Source organism: Hippichthys cyanospilos, chromosome 18 (genome assembly GCF_059441005.1).
Source record: "Hippichthys cyanospilos isolate Australia breed blue-spotted pipefish chromosome 18, RoL_Hcya_1.0, whole genome shotgun sequence".
NCBI lineage: Eukaryota > Metazoa > Chordata > Actinopteri > Syngnathiformes > Syngnathidae > Hippichthys > Hippichthys cyanospilos.
Genome location: NC_142386.1, coordinates 9588478 through 9604652, shown reverse-complemented (window position 1 = coordinate 9604652; position 16175 = coordinate 9588478). Strand labels below are relative to the sequence as shown.

The 16175-nt window shown below is 37.2% G+C and overlaps 1 protein-coding gene across 2 annotated transcripts in view; it reads left to right on the top strand.

Moving 5' to 3' along the window:
- The first annotated feature begins 5247 nt into the window (after positions 1–5247).
- The window catches only part of LOC148408878 (roundabout homolog 2-like), an 81062-nt gene continuing 70134 nt past the window's right edge, over positions 5248–16175 (top strand). For both annotated transcript variants that reach the window (XM_088441213.1, XM_088441212.1), the window contains exons 1-2: positions 5248–5686; positions 10973–11299. In XM_088441213.1, coding sequence (XP_088297339.1) covers positions 5629–5686; positions 10973–11299 — 385 coding nt within the window. In that variant the 5' untranslated portion in view covers positions 5248–5628. The remainder of the gene's footprint in view (positions 5687–10972; positions 11300–16175) is intronic.

Below are 16175 nucleotides of genomic sequence, written 5' to 3'. Positions count from 1 at the left end.
GGTGGAAAAAAAAAAAGATTGAAATCTTGCATATGTTTTAAACTTACTTTGAAAAAAATGCAGTTACTGCTGCTTGACACAAATGTGTTGGCTTTTTATAGTCGGTTGAAATAAACATTCCATTTATTGCATAGCTAGTCGTAGTCGAGTAGCAATGAAAAAAAAAGTTAAACATAGTAAATTGTCTTCAGAATATTTCTCAACAGTACTGTTTTTCCCAAACTTTACTTGAAGGTGCATTGTTCTTTTTTTTTTTTTTTTTTAATAAATTCATAATTTTATTGTACAAATCTAAATTTAATGAAGCTATTTCAAACTTAAGTTGTCTTTTTAAATATGTATGAAACTCACTCCCACTACTTTCAGTAAATATGCATTTTGCTATTGTCCATTTATCCAATTGTTATAAAATAGCATAGGAAAGACAAGTAAAAACACATTTAATATTCTTCTCACTTTTCTAGAATATATCTTATTTTTTTCTGAAATCACAATTCGGCAGATATTATAAATTAGTAACACATTTTACATTTTCGGGAGATATTGCATCTTGTCTGTGTTGATTCTCACTAATGTTTAATAAATAATGTTATTTAACAAATAAATAAATAAAAATGTACGTCCTGTTCACTTAAAATGTAATTGGTCTGAACTTGGGACATTAAGATTATTTGTGAAAGAAGTTGATAACGTCTTGCATACATTTAACAATTAATTTGATCCTTTAAGACAGCATCTCACTGAGGGACCAACATTAGCGAGTGTCCGCAAAGCGAGTTCTGAATCAATCTTAATTGTTCAGTCTTAAACCTCTATCCCACTGAGATGCGAACATTTGTGAGCGTCGACAAAGGTAGTGAACGTTTGTCTATAGACCGATACTTAATTCATCCTTTGCAAGAATATAAGGTGTTACAGCAGCAGCGGTATATCTTTTAGCCGTGCATTAATACAGTCACACTGTCACACACGCATCATCGGTCTCCTCAAGCATTGGCTTGAACAAACGGCCCTATAAGTAGGTAATGGTGCAGATATAACTCGTGACCTTGACATTGTCCCCTACGTGTGATCAACCCCTGGAGAGAAAGTGTTAGAGAGCTACAGTAGATTGATGAGAGGAGTCAGGAGCCCTTTTGATTTTGGCTTGTGAGTGAGGCCGCATCCCACGTTGCCTGGAAACCTGTCCACGGGTGATGAAAGATGAGGGGGTCTTATCTTGATGCAAATCAAATCACATCACTCGATAGACATACCCTTTTTTTAACCTGATGTTGGAAATTAAATGCCATCATGCATTTCTAATTCCGACAAGGAATTTTCATCTGGATTCATACATTTTCATGCAAAATTAAACCTTATGAGTGCTTGTTCCTGATGTAATATGCTTGTTTTCAGTCGATCGGGAGGGTGGTGCTTGTGGCTCAAGCGAAAATTCCAAGCTCTGCAATGAGTACATTAATTTATTATATATTAAGATACAGTTATTGTTTTTATTAAGTATGTTTGAAATATAGATTACAGAGTGCTTTTAAGAAACTATTACAGTGCAGTACTTGACTTTCTGTCCAACACGATGTATGTCATATGCTGTTTGGCTTTATAATTTAAGAATACAACATCCATCAATTCATCTATAGTGCTTTTGCTCAGTAGTCTAGGTGAAAATGAGCCCAGATAAATTTGGAAAGAGCCTGAACTGACAGCAAAATAATAATATAGACTGATTTATACTGAAGGATTGACATCCATGTATTGGCTTGCACAACAAAAGTACTCTTCAAGGTAGTTGCTTTAGCTGAGGATATATAGACTGCAAAAAGCTTTCATGCAAGGAAAGCTTGGTGCGGGTGGCTCGGTGCCTCAGTGGTTTGCACGTCTGCCTCGCAAATCAGGGACAGATACTTGGACTATTTCCAATAATTAAAAAAAAAAAGAAGAAGAAGAAGAGGTGGAGTAATGATGACTGCATTTTGCCTATATTTGGAGCAGAAGGTCTTTGATGCTAAATTGGAACAATCGTTGGGCTAAAAGGCATTCAAGAAGCGGCCAGATAAATTGTGAAAGTTCATTCAGGTCAAACAGAAAACACGAGACAGAAATAATGAATGCAGCATCTTACTCGGAATACATTATGATATGGTATTTAAATTATTCTCCTGCGCCAAGTACATATTTCAAATAACAAACTGATATTACAGCAAACATTACTAAAATGCAATAAAATGAACAGTCACACAGGTTCAAATAAAAGACAGAAAAGGACTATTCACTCAAGATATTTGCAAAAGCGATTGATGATATCATTAATCGCTAGGCAAATTATAACATTACAGCCGATTAATGATTTCGCATGAAGTGCCAAATAAAATCCAGTCACGATCAAGCTGTTCATTTAAATGAGGGGCGCAAGACCCCAGGAGAAAGGCTTCTTCATCCTTTTTTCTTTCTTTAATTTTAGGGCTCTTTGATGCACTTGGTTATTTTTTTCAGTTTTAGACTAAACTGTAACTAGTTGTTGAAAGTTGAATTGTATTGCTTTTTTTTTTGTTAATGTTAAAAAGAATACAAGTTAAGTAGTGGTGGGTGTGGGGTGGGGGGTACTTATTGCTTGGCAAAATATAATTGAGAAGAACTATTGTAAAGGAATATTTTTCTTCTTAAAATTGACATATGAAAATATTAATAAGATATGTAAATATGCCAATTATAATCCATCATTAGTAGTAGCTTGGATGTTCACTTTCTTTTTTGGGCAATCATATTCAGTACATAAATGGATCACACAAGAGACAAACAACATTGTAATTCCAGCCCAGTATGGCGCTGAAGAAGAATATTTAGAAATGCAAAATATATTTTTACAATACATAAATCAGTTTTTAGTAGCTGCGGAGTGAATTATATGAACTTTTTTAAGCAAATTTCCAACATTTGACATTTAATCCTTGACATTATAATTTGGAATTTTTGCCACTTTGCCATTTCCCTCTACTGTATGTCTGTTAGCCCTATTCTTATGATAGAAGAAGATGAATGGAAGTGGAAGACTAATCCAGTGCTTAAAAGAAGTGCTAATAACAGATGGTAATATTGTAGAGTGTTTGGTAATTGCCGCAATTAACACAAAGCATGCACTTGAAGTTTGCTCTTCATAATATTAAGGTTTACTACGATTGATTTCCTGAGTCTTCGTTTTGTTAGCGGCCAATTTATCATCCTCCTTCCTGGCACTGCTGGAAAAACAAGTTGAGCTTCGGGTTAAGGTCAGTTTGAAGTTAGCTTATTGCAGTGACATTATTTTTGTTTAGTGCTGCCACTTAGCTTCACCTTGCACTTTAGATCTTGCAAAGGCGTTCTGCACCAAAGCTATTGAGTGCAAAAAGCTTTCCACCACAGCACAACGTGAGCTGTCTCCAGAAGAACAATCAAAATGGTAAATGCTGTTGAACACATCATTACTTGATGAGTGAAATGGCTTCAATTTAAAAGATTGTGTTCACTTTCCATCTCCTAAGCACATGCTGACTCAATTTAGCCATTGTCTGTAATTATAATTCGATTCACTGCGACGATTACCGCGGCCAAAAAATGGATTAATGTCAGTTTTTGGATCAATAGCAGCTCAGTTCTGCTTTTTGGTTATAGCAGCCTTTATATCATCATTGAGCATATTGAGCGATATTGACAAGCTGCACCTTGGCCAGTGGGAAGGACTGAACTGCTATTTCCTTCGCTCCACACTTTTAATGGCTTTTTCTAGCAAGATATTAAATCATCAGTGTGTGAAGCCAAAGTATGAGATTTATTTTCTCTTACTTATTTTGCTTAACCAACTGTGTGATTTGATTATCTTTTTCAAATTATTAGTTTCGGACTACTGAGGAAAAATGTCACCCAGGCCAATGCCAAAATGAGGATGATGACTAGTTCATCACAGAATGTAATCTACACATTATTTTATATGAATGCATACCAAGCAAGATGTATATATGGGTTTTAAAAAGCATAGATGGTTATATGGATTGAAATTATGAGGGCATTTTCCGGACTATAAGCCACACCAGTATTTAAGCCGCAGCAGCAAAATATGAGCAAAAAAATAATGTTTGTCACGGATAAGCTGCACTGGACTGTAAGCCGCAGGTGAAAAAAAGATATTTTTGCCAAAATATTGTACATGGACGTTAATAAGTTTTTGTTGTTATTAATTTTGGGGGGAATTGTCATTTATACAATCATAAATACATATTTAAAATATATATATACTATGTTTTATATATATAAAATTTACATGTCACAAATTTACAGAAAAATGTTATACATTCTCTTATTCAATTTAGACATATATATTTTTTAATAATATATTTTTAAAACTCTTTTTGAGCACAGCCATTGATTCACATCTTTTCTGTTCTATTTAATAGTTATACCATAAGTTAAAACCTCGAACAGATACACACATTTGCTTGCTGGTGGCTAACAAACAAACAAAAAAATATTTATAATAATAATAATAATAATTGAAAAAAAACAACAACTAAGCCGCACTGGAGTATAAATCACAGGGCTCAAATCATGAGGAAAAAGTTGTGGTTTATAGTCCGAAAAATACGGTAACTGATTAGCTCTGTACTTAATTCATTTAGACATTTTCAGAGACCCCTTCAGGCAAACACTTGAAAAAAACTTAAAAGAAACATTTCAAAAGATATAAATGAGTTTGTGGGATTGAATATCTTAGCTCTTAAAACAAAACATTTAAAAAACATGTCTTTGGGATTAAATGAGTTGAAAATTCAAATTATGAATGTTGACTTCACGCAAAAGCGGATTCATTATGTCTCTTTTGATGTGTTCCACATTTATTAAAAAAAAAAAAAATCTAACCTTGAATAAATATTCGTTGGATTCTATTTTCATGACAATTAGACTGTACTGTACAACAACAATGTGTTTGTACCAGAATCCCATTGTCTCTCATATCCACTAGGGGGCATATTCACGCGTTATCTTGGGATTGCTATGATACGTTGTGAAGCCCAAAACACTTTTGAAATACCTCCTCGTTAAAAATTCTCTTTGCGTGAAGGCAATAGTCTCTCATAAGGGATGAGCTTTACATTTCTCAGTTGGTTCCATTCCCTGTTTTTGCTCTCCCAAGGCATGAGCGTAAAGAAGGAGGGGCTGCGTGAGCTTCTCAACCTCCAGCATATTGACAACACCATCAACACCTCTCATCCCGCAACTTGTCCCGCACGGCCACGGGTGCGATTCCCTGTCCCGAGACGCGCTGAAAAGTACCGTTGTTTGAGAAGAATGTGAAGCGGGAGACGGTCGGAGCCGCGTTGAAGTGGACCGCGCGGGGCGTCGCTGGTGTTGTTTGCACTTGGTGACTGCAGAAATAAGAGCAACGTGTCCGCAGACTGGTGCGCTCTTTATTGGAGAGGATGAACGTGGACGAGAACGTTGCAGGGTGAAACGAGCGCCCTGATGCCCAACTTAAAACTGTAGACGTTTCAAAGTCACAAAGGTGTAGGCAGGGAGTGATTGATGAATTGATCGCCTTTTTTCCACTTGAAGAGAAGGAATTCATGCGCCGCTAGCTGAAGGGGTCAATATGCCAGAATGGGTCCCATACAATATTTGTTTCTCTTTGGACTTCTATGCGCCAGATTAAGCAATGGTAAGGCTGTTTTTTATTTATTTATTTATTTATTTCATTTTTAAATATACTTATGATCTTTATCTTTTGTCTCAAATGTATCACCATGCTTTCTTCCATTATGTGCAGAGGAGCCACTACAAATCCGCTTTATTTGTGCAGTATGTTTTTCCTCAAACAATCCGAATGTAATCACATTGTGTCAGATCAGTTTTTGTACGCATTTTGATTAGCATAATGGTTTGGAATGTGATACGGTAAAAGTTGAAAGGTGACATCGTGGAACAATTGAACTCCTTTCTTGCCATTACAAAGTGTTACAAATCACCTAATGGTTCAGATTATGCGCAGCTTTCCCCAATATTGCTTTAGCACGGGTCATTACTGTATTATGGGACGCAACAATTCATTTGCACAGGCAGATGACGGAGTTTATGTCCTGCAGTAATAACGGCTAATGTGCTGTGGAGAAGGTGCTTAGTCTGAAAATTCTCCTCCTGAGAATTTATTTCTACAGGTTACTCATAAAGGAAAAGGGAGTTTGTGCTCCCAGCATTTCAAGATTGGTGATCCTTTCACCAAGATTTTTGGATGGACTTTTGCAGTTTTGCTTTTACTCTGTAAACTGTAATTTGTTTTTTGTTGTTCATATCACAGAAATTATATGTTGACAAATGTTGTCTGGGTTTGGCTCATACATATCATGTAGTGCATTGTGAATGATAACTGATCAATATAACTACCTATTGCTAAATACACTTTTTAAATTACTTTGCATTGGTTTATATTATTTTCTTTTTTTTCAAATCAAGCATCTCAAATGTTGATAGCAAGATGTTGCAAGCAGGCTACATCAATCATTTTTGTTATACAGAGACACCACGAGTAAATGATGTTATTGTGCGATAGTCTCCAGCGTTAGCGCTAATCGTTAACTCCATGCTGCATTCAAATGCAGTCAGACATTTCCTAGTTTGACAGAAAAATGGTCTGTGTATGCATTAAATGTTTTTTAACTACATTCATCTAAACAATATGGATTTTTTTCTCCATCTATCTAAAAAAGTTTCATATATCAAGAAGAATAATGGGGTGAATTTAGTCTTGTCTTTACTGTTAAGTACTGTTGTGGGTTGCTGCTGGTTTTTCAGTTTTTTGTTTGTTTGTTTTTTGTGCATTTTTGAAGTTGTGGGTTTGTTAGTTCTTGTCTTGTTCCTATTTGATTTCCCTTGCATCTGTCCTTGTTAGCATGATTTGTTTCCAACTGTCTGTGTTCCTGCCCTCCTCGTGTCATCCAATCAGCTTCATCTGCCTTTTGTTTCTGTCCAGCTGTTTCGTGTTTCCTCGTTAAGTGTGAAGTTTATTTAAGTCGCCAATTTGCATTCAGGTAGTTGTTGGGTCATTGTGAATGTTTTTGTCTATGTTACTGCGTTTTTCTGTTTCCTGGTTCTGCTACCTCTTTATCGCTGTACCCTGTGAGTTTGGTTTCAAGTTTGGTTTGTTACATTGTACAGTTTTGTTCCAATTTGTTCTGCCTCAGTTCTGTAGTGAACCCGCATTTATTTTAGCATTCAACTTGCTAGTTTCCTTGCTATTTTGGGTCCACTACCTTCGTTTGCGTCACCCAACATGTCCGAGCGTGACATTTACGACATCAAATCTATTACCAAGGGTTCCCACTTTCATTCTAGTGGTGGGTATGCTGATGAATCCAAGTAAAGAGTAGCAGTTGTGGTGCACACACTCTTTCTGTGTGGGGAAGCACTTCACTTACAACTCAGAACTTAACAAATGTAAACAAATTAATCACACTTTCAATGTGTTGATTTTCTATTCTGTTTTGCAAAGAAAGCAGGAGTAATTTTTGCACTGATTTATATTTATAGATCATATTTTTGTCAAATTAAAAACAGATGCTTCCATAAATGTTTATTTTTGTCATTATACAGAATAACAACAGGAAAAATGCCATCATCAAATGTTAATATAGGCTTTTTCACTACCGCTATTAGGAGTTGGCCTCATCTCTCTCTGAAAGTATCGTAAAGTAATGTTGTCCCCCCCCCCCCCCCCCCCCCCCCCGAAAGATTGCAACCCAGTAATTCAGCACCATGGGCAGTTCCTCATTTAGTAACGTTTTGGCACATTCTTCTGAAGCAATGGTTTGTTGTGTACACTAATGACAGAGTATTGCTTGGTCAAAAGTGTGATGCTAGATTGCTGCAAATCATTGTGTTGTGACTCAAATGCCTGTCTAAACTTTGTACACTCGGTATTACAAATGGGAAACATACTGTGCATTTTCAGCCCTGGAAGAACTACAAAGAGTTAACTTGAATTCATTGCATTCTTCTCAACTTATGCTTGACAGCTGACCAAGCTAAATCCACTAACAGGCTGAAAACGCTTGTAAAAAATGTTCAGTAATGACATGAGCCTTCAGTTTATCTTCAGACAAACTAATACGGCAGCAACCAACATTAGATTGTATTTCCCAGGCGCACATTCATCTCCTAAAAGGAATTATATCACATTACTGATGTACAAAAGCACTTGCAAAAAATGACCAAAAGGCTTGCTGATATTATTATGCTTTAAACCGATGCATGTACTGATCTCATCTCTAAATGAAGGAATCAAAATGGGTCACATCTCTACAAAGGCACAATTAACCAGCGTTCAGTATACAAATAGAACTGCCAAGGTTATACACAATTCATCCCAGGAAGCTGGTTACCCTTGACTATTCAGATTTCAAAACAAGGTTCACCTTCCACAAAGAGAGAGTTAGAATTGGCAGAGTTGCAGTGGTTCTCTTCTTGAGTGGCGAGGAGGTACGTGTTCAGGAATGAGGTCATCCAAGGGACAGCATGGACTGGAAGAGTGTCAGATTGGCTAGATTGAGATCATTTAGGCATGAGTTAATTAAGAATTTTTTTTTTTTAACAATAATATCATCTATGGCATTCAAATTAATACTGTTTGTGGAATATGATTTAATCAGCATAATCCAACCTTTTGAATCAATTTGGGTGACAATTTTGCCACTTGCTGTTGACTGAAATTGACATCAGATATGTTCAGTGCACACCATTCACAGCTTTGCTAGTGAATACCACATGACCAAACTCAGAAAACGTGAGCAGCTAGCTTAGTTTAGGGAAATGATGCACATTATGATGGAACAATATTTAGATTTGGTGGCTGTAGAAGCAGCTGTCACCAATAAAATGTAAATGTATATAATTTTTGTTTGATCGAATAAAGATTATGTTTGATTAAAGACAAAACATGATGTTTCCTTGTCAGGGCAGTCAATAACTGGGATCTATGGGATTTTTCTGAAGTTCCAGAATGAGTCCCAGAACTTACAAGAACAAAAAAAAAAAAGGAGATAAAGGCGTACATCTTCATTGTTAAAGTACAAAGTGAACCCTCTAATGTACTGTTCTCTGTTGTACACTCACAGTGACAGCATCTTTGATGATCTCAATGTTTGATAGAGGCTGTTAATGAAAAAGTTAATGAGACGTAATGACTTCTCGGTTCCTGCATGTGAAGGCAAACATTAAAGCTTGTCTGTGAGAAAACTGCACAGCCAAAAAGACTGTGATGCTAATTAATTTGGCTCTCAAGGACAGTACTCAATGTTCCAGCTGCAATATTTTGTACGAATTAGTATACATTGAGTAAATCCCTTTAGAATTAGATTCCAAATGTGAAAAAGGATAGTTAAATGTTTTACATGCTTATTTTTCACACAAAAAATGCTGCGACATCTGCAACAAGGACCTTCATTATGTCACATGAGAAGCAGAGCTTGGACTTTGAAGCAGATAGGACATGAAAGTTGAAAAGAGGACAGCCTTTATACACAAGTAATCCAACGTCATCAGAAACTAGACTCAGAAACTGAACTTGGCAAACTAAACTTCGAAAGAAATGAAAAAGACAGCTTGATGTGACAGCTGTAGATCTTAAATATTTTTAGAAGATAATCCTAAATATATAAAGTAAAGAACCACAGCAACCACATGCCAACTGCAAAATCAAGGACAACAGTAAATACAGAACACTAAATGACAGTGGTGATAAACACATGAAAATTAGGGTGCCCGAAAATTGATTCACAAAAGAACCAAATTCTCATTTAGGAAACTTCAGAATTCATAAAAATGGTCAGAAAATCAATTTTATATTAAAACAAATAAATAAAACAAATCAGATTTCTACTAATCCGCTTCCTGACTGCTTCCATTTAACTACACCGAAGAAGCACCGCCAAGGAGGGAATAGCAAAATTGTGTTGGACGCCAACGATGTCCTGCGAAAGCCAACTTCAAAATAAACATATCAAATAACACATGGATTACAATTTTTACAGTTTTAAGGGTTCAGATGTTTAATCTCAAGTACTGGAAGTATTTAAGCACTCTCATACTAAAGTAATTGATTACCTTAGTACTCAATTGCCTAATGGAATTGAAAACTTTAGTACTTAAGTACTTCATTTAGACTTTAGTATTTAATTACCTAAAGTAATTGATGAATTTGATACTGAAATATGTGGTACTAAATTGATTAGGTACTAAAGTATCACAATTTGAATACTTAATACTTACTTAGCTAAAGTAATTGAATGCATTATTACTTAATTCGTTTAGTACCAGCCATTTTTAGATCCAGCATTACCCAAATCTAAAAAAAAAAAAAAATAATAAAAAATAAATGTCTGGACTGGTTAAAAAAAATCAAATAAAAACACATCTTTTGGATTGGAAGAGCGTATTACAATTAATTGTCCGTCAAGTTACTTCGGTTTACAATACCAAAACAAATAACAAAACTTCACTCTTCCATCCTGGTAGTTGGTATGCCAATTAATCAAAATAATGAATAGAGTTGTAGTTTGTCGAAAAGGGCACTTTCCTTACAATTCCAAACTTCATAGATTGATAAAAAAATAAAAAATAAACACTTTAATGTCTCATTTTCTCTTGCAAAGCAGACAATCATAATGATTTTTTGCACATCAATAGCTTGAAGGAGAAATCATCTTCAATTCATTCACTTTCAATCAAAAATCAATTCTGAATTGAATCGGGGACCCGAAAATCAGAAATTGTGAGGCAGTCAAAGATTCCCACCCATTCCATTGACAAAAGCTGTGAAATACATGCTCATTATCGCAAAGGTGATAAATATGTGACAATAGAAGCTAAATAGCACACGAGAACAAATTACTGTTATTGTGACAATATTAGGCCGACTGATAACGGAATCCTCTGCTTTCCCCTTGGCCTCAAGGGTCTCGTCTTCGCCAGGAAGACTCCCCTCCCCGCATCGTTGAGCACCCCTCTGACCTGATTGTGTCCAAGGGGGAACCGGCCACCCTTAACTGTAAGGCGGAAGGCCGGCCAGCCCCTACGGTGGAATGGTACAAGGACGGGGAGCGCGTTGAGACGGACCGCGACAACCCTCGCTCGCACCGCATGCTCCTGCCCAGGGGGTCCCTCTTCTTCCTACGCATCGTCCACGGAAGGAGGAGCAAGCCCGACGACGGCAGCTACGTGTGCGTGGCCCGTAACTATCTGGGGGAGGCCGTCAGCCGAAACGCATCTCTAGAAGTAGCACGTAAGTCGGAGATCTCCCCATGACCCGTCAACGCCGCGTGACAAAAGTGCAATGTGAAAATAAACGGCCGCGTATTATAATCATCTGCGCTGTTGGATTTTGGACTGAAAAAGGTAGATTTCACACTAAATTAAGCATAGCGTTCAGTAGCTTTGGGATCCATAGATTTCATCTGTCATAATACGTGCGGTGTCACCTATTCACTGAACCTACCACTGAATGAGTGTGTGTGAGCGCAGCGTGTGTGTGTGAATATGCTTTCACCCTGCTAGTGAGACCTGTTTGGATGACCTGTTTGAGTAATGTATGGGCAAAGCTGTGAATTGCTCCAGGGGAGGAGTGAGAAAGGAGCCCGGATTTTAACCTAGCAAACTCCCTTTCACTATTTGGATTTGGAAAGATGCATCCTGCTCCCAGCCAGCGCTCTCCCTGTGTGGGAGAGGGGCTTGAGGCTATTCACATTTCCATTATGTGCTAAACTGAGCTGATTTCTTGCCATGAACAAGATGCACTCACGCTCAGACGCGCACACACAAACACCGCAGATACTTGCTTGCACACATCAACACCCACACTTGTTTCTCCCGCTCTCCATTTCTCATCTCATAGTGAAATAAAGGGGGTGGGAGCTGGAAATGCCACGCAAACGGCATTGTCCTGATTGAAAAAGGAATTTAAACGGCAATGCCGTTGACTGGTGATGAATCCGGAGTTCGCAGTCAGCTGGGATGGGCTGAAATTTAGAGCCGCACTGAACTGGTGACAAAAGAAAATGGTGAGAGCTGTTGTGCATCAAACATTTGTATTAGTATTAGTCAACCAGACACATAAATAATTGGACAAAATTTAGCATCAAAAAAGGATGGGCAACCAAAGACGACTTTATGTGGGTTTTTAATTTGTAGCGATTGCATTGATGCATTTTCCCCTCAAAAAAAATATATTTTTCTTTCTCTCCTTAAAAACTTGACTTAGATGTATGTTTTTTGTAACTTTTATTGATTTTTCAGCTCTTGTGGATCCCTCATAAAAGTAGAACCTTAATGATTAATGCGGTCACTATTGAATTTTTTTACATTGATTATTCTATTGGTTATTCTATTGGATACTTAAGTAGTCGACCTCCTACTGCATTCCCCTGAAATGATATTTAAAAGGTATATTATTTTCTACCGAAGTTTAATATTAATTGAAGTGAGTGTTAATTATTCATTATCTTGTATCAAAATGTGTCTTTGCTTAGCAGCAATCATGATTAGGATTAGCATACTAGCAATTACAAGAAATGGAGGTGTCTATCAAGATCGCCTGACTACTGCTGCGGTAACCAATTGTAGATTGCAAAAATCAAATAATCTTTATTTTTGTTGCTCTTTTTCTAATTGTAAATGATTCCAAAGTTCTGTCATTCTCAGATTTTTAAGGGTGTCTTTGTCTCTCGGTTGCCACCATTGCAACACTGCGTACATAAGCAAGAAAGTCAGTGGAAAAAAACGCTGCCGCAAACAGCAAAGCTTCAAGGCAGATATTTTTAGGCGACTTATTTTTAAAGTTAACTACCCAACTTGGTTGACTTTTTTCCCCCCAACACTACAAAAGATGCACTGTATGATGGCTAGTGTTTAATGGGCCACTGGCTGGGAAAATATCTGATATCTTTGTTTTTATGGAGCCATTTCAGATGAAGATAAAAACGAGATCAAGAAGAAACTGGATCTGGAAGTTAATGGACAATCATCCTAATATATGTGAGAATACTATGCAGTAAATGATGCTTTTGTATTGTCACAATAGTACACTCCTTTCATTGGGCAAATGGGGGATGGCACTTGAAGATAATCTTTCTCAGAAAAAAAACAAAGAATCAAGATTCTCCACTGATCCCCGAATGAATAGAGGCAAGCTCTATGTGTGAGTGCGATGCAATGGTAGTCATTTTGCTGAGATCTCCTAGCGCTCCTTTCAAGAATATAAAGCTCATTTGCATTTCTCATCTTAAATGCTAAATCTCACCACATACCGAACCTCGTCTGCCTACAAGAGCTGGTTTTAGGCGGGAAAGGGTGTTTCTGGCAATAAGCTCACTATAGGATGCACTAAAGATCTAGACACATATTTACAGGATGTAAATCCAAATCATGTTTGTTTTAACATATCCTGTAATTTGTAGCATATCATAATGAATCATTTATGAGGCTTTGCTGGCACGTGTAATGAATACATTTGTATTTCTCCCAAAATAGTGTTAAGTTTATCTGTCCCATGGGAAGAAGAGTGAAGCCTTTTCTCCTCCATGATCATTTTCAGGCTTGAGTACACACATCCCCAGTGTACATTAAATTGCAAGCATCTGCTGAACTATGTGGGATTTTAATTGTTTCATTGCCAAATCTCATCAGGATGGTTATGAGTGTACTGTTCCTTTAACTCTTATAACATTGTTGCTCAATCAGTGGCAAAGGAGATGGATGAAAGAAAATGATGTGCTTGTGTTATACAACGTTGTCAAGGAAATTGTGTCGTTTTTATCTTTGCAATGCATAATATAGGCCTGCTTGAGATGAACGTATTTTAATTTATGTAATTGAAGCAGATTTGTCAGATAGATTAAGCATATCAAGGGGAAACTGGCAAAACAAATGACCACTTCTTATAAATAATGGAAGTGGGCATACTAGCATTATATTCTCACATAAAATGAACTCATAATGTGTACAATTAGGGTTGAATTGCATGAGTCTTTAAAGTTGACTTTAGTATACGATTGGGATGTCTTTTTTGAAAAGTATTTGTCAGTGATTCTGAGGTAAATTTTATGTATTAAAGAACTAGATGTGTCAGTATTTTGTATCCGTGGTATCAAACATCATATGTGTTCACAGAACCATTGAGGCTAGTTTTGAGTTATTGAAAAAACTAAGACTTTTCAGCTGAAATGTCCATTTTGGGATTTCTACAAAAACAGAATCCTTAAAGGGATAGTGTAAAAGATTTAGACCGATTTTAATTACGGACAGAAGGAGGTGCTGCATTTACCATTGTCGGTAGGCGTAACAAACATGGCCACCTCTGGAGTAGTCCCACCCCCCATGTAATATAATTTTATGATAACGAGACCTATGATTATATTTAAAACATACTGTTGGTCATTAAGAACACATTCATTTGCAAGTTTTTGACATTTACAATCATTGAATTTATTACTTTTTAATGAAAAACAGTCTTAAGCTTACACACTGTCCCTTTAAGGACTTGAATGTCATTTCCTGGCAGACAAAATTTTCAAATTATAGTCTCGGTAAATGAAAATAAAGGATTAGTAGACAATGCTTTCAATCTGCATGACAAGACTATTAGAAAAAACTACCAGTACCAATGAATCAAATCGGTAGTTTTATTCAAAAGCTGTATTCGACAGAAAAATAATCGTATTAAAGGATCAAACACAGCTAGCTTTTTTACAAATTTGTAGTTGTTGGATGATTTCACATTAATTCCAGGATTTTACTCAAGCAAATATCTGTTGTGTGTCTCAGAAATAGAAAAAAGGTTTTGAAAATTGCTGGCTCTTGCCTGGGTTGTTTTACCCTTGCTCTCTGTTTAGCGATAATACTGCAAAGGAGCTCAATTTTACTGGGCCCTGCACTACACTATCAGTGGGGGAAAGATGTATTGGGTGGAAGGTTTGTTTACAATGTTAGCGTCAGCGTAGGTTTCACAGATACTTAATGTTCTACAGTAAATACAAAATCCGACTTGCAAGCAACTAATTCATAAGCCGAATGTTTGTATATAGAAGAGCATCTGTATGTCTAAAATTGTGTATGTAGATATAGTTGTTTGTTTAGCACAAATAACATCTCTTCATTATTAGAACAGTTGCTGAATTTTGCTTTGTGCACTTCTATCACATGTTGTTTGTCAGCATGTACAGTCATACCAGGCCAACCACAGTGCCAGGTCCTCACATCCTTCGTGAACAAGTGTGCAACTTCAGAGTAACGTAGCCAAACTGGTCAAGCTCCAGGCCACGAGTTGACTGGCACTAATCATCATCGCGGAAGGCTGTTGATGGAATGAGAGCAGCTCCTGCAGACTGTTACAGTGAACAGAAAGGCACGACCACGTGTGATGTGTTGAAGGGACTGGTGGGTGGAATGGCCCTACATGCTTCATTAGCACGAAATTCAAGTCCGAGATGAAAGTCAGTTTGATGTAATGTCACTCATCCAGTCATAAAGTGCCAGCTAGTCCGTCCGTCCATCCATCCATCCATCCATCCATCCATCCATCCATCCATCCATCCATCCATCCATTCATCCATCCATCCATCAGGGTGGGGTACACCCTGAACTGGTTGAAGACACACACATAGACGAATAACCAACTCACAATGACACCAAATGCACAAAAATGCAACTTGGAGTGTATCATGCATGTTTATGGGAAATTTTGAAGAAACTGAAGTACGTGGAGAAAAATCCTGCCACCACCCCTATCCTAAGGAGTGTCATAAATTACCTTGACCTCTTCTTGTGCGGTGTCTTCCTTTCTACGTCTCATTCTCTTGCTCTGTTTCCTTGTCACTGTGTTCACTTCAGTGTCGAGCATTCCTTTGAGCCGTTCAGTGCCGCGGACTGTGCAGTAAACAACATTAGCCTAATTGGCATAATTTGAGAGTCAACGCCATGCTTTCCCCAGGCATGAAATGGTGTTCGCTCACAAAACGCCTCGCATGGATGGAATCGTTTAGGCCCACCTCGGTGCAGTATTTGCGCTTTAGAGCTGGCGTACACTTTGTGAGTATAGATGAAGTATTTTTGTTTGTTCAAGATTTCAATAGTTGGCCCAGGCTTGTAAAAATATGATTTTGGTC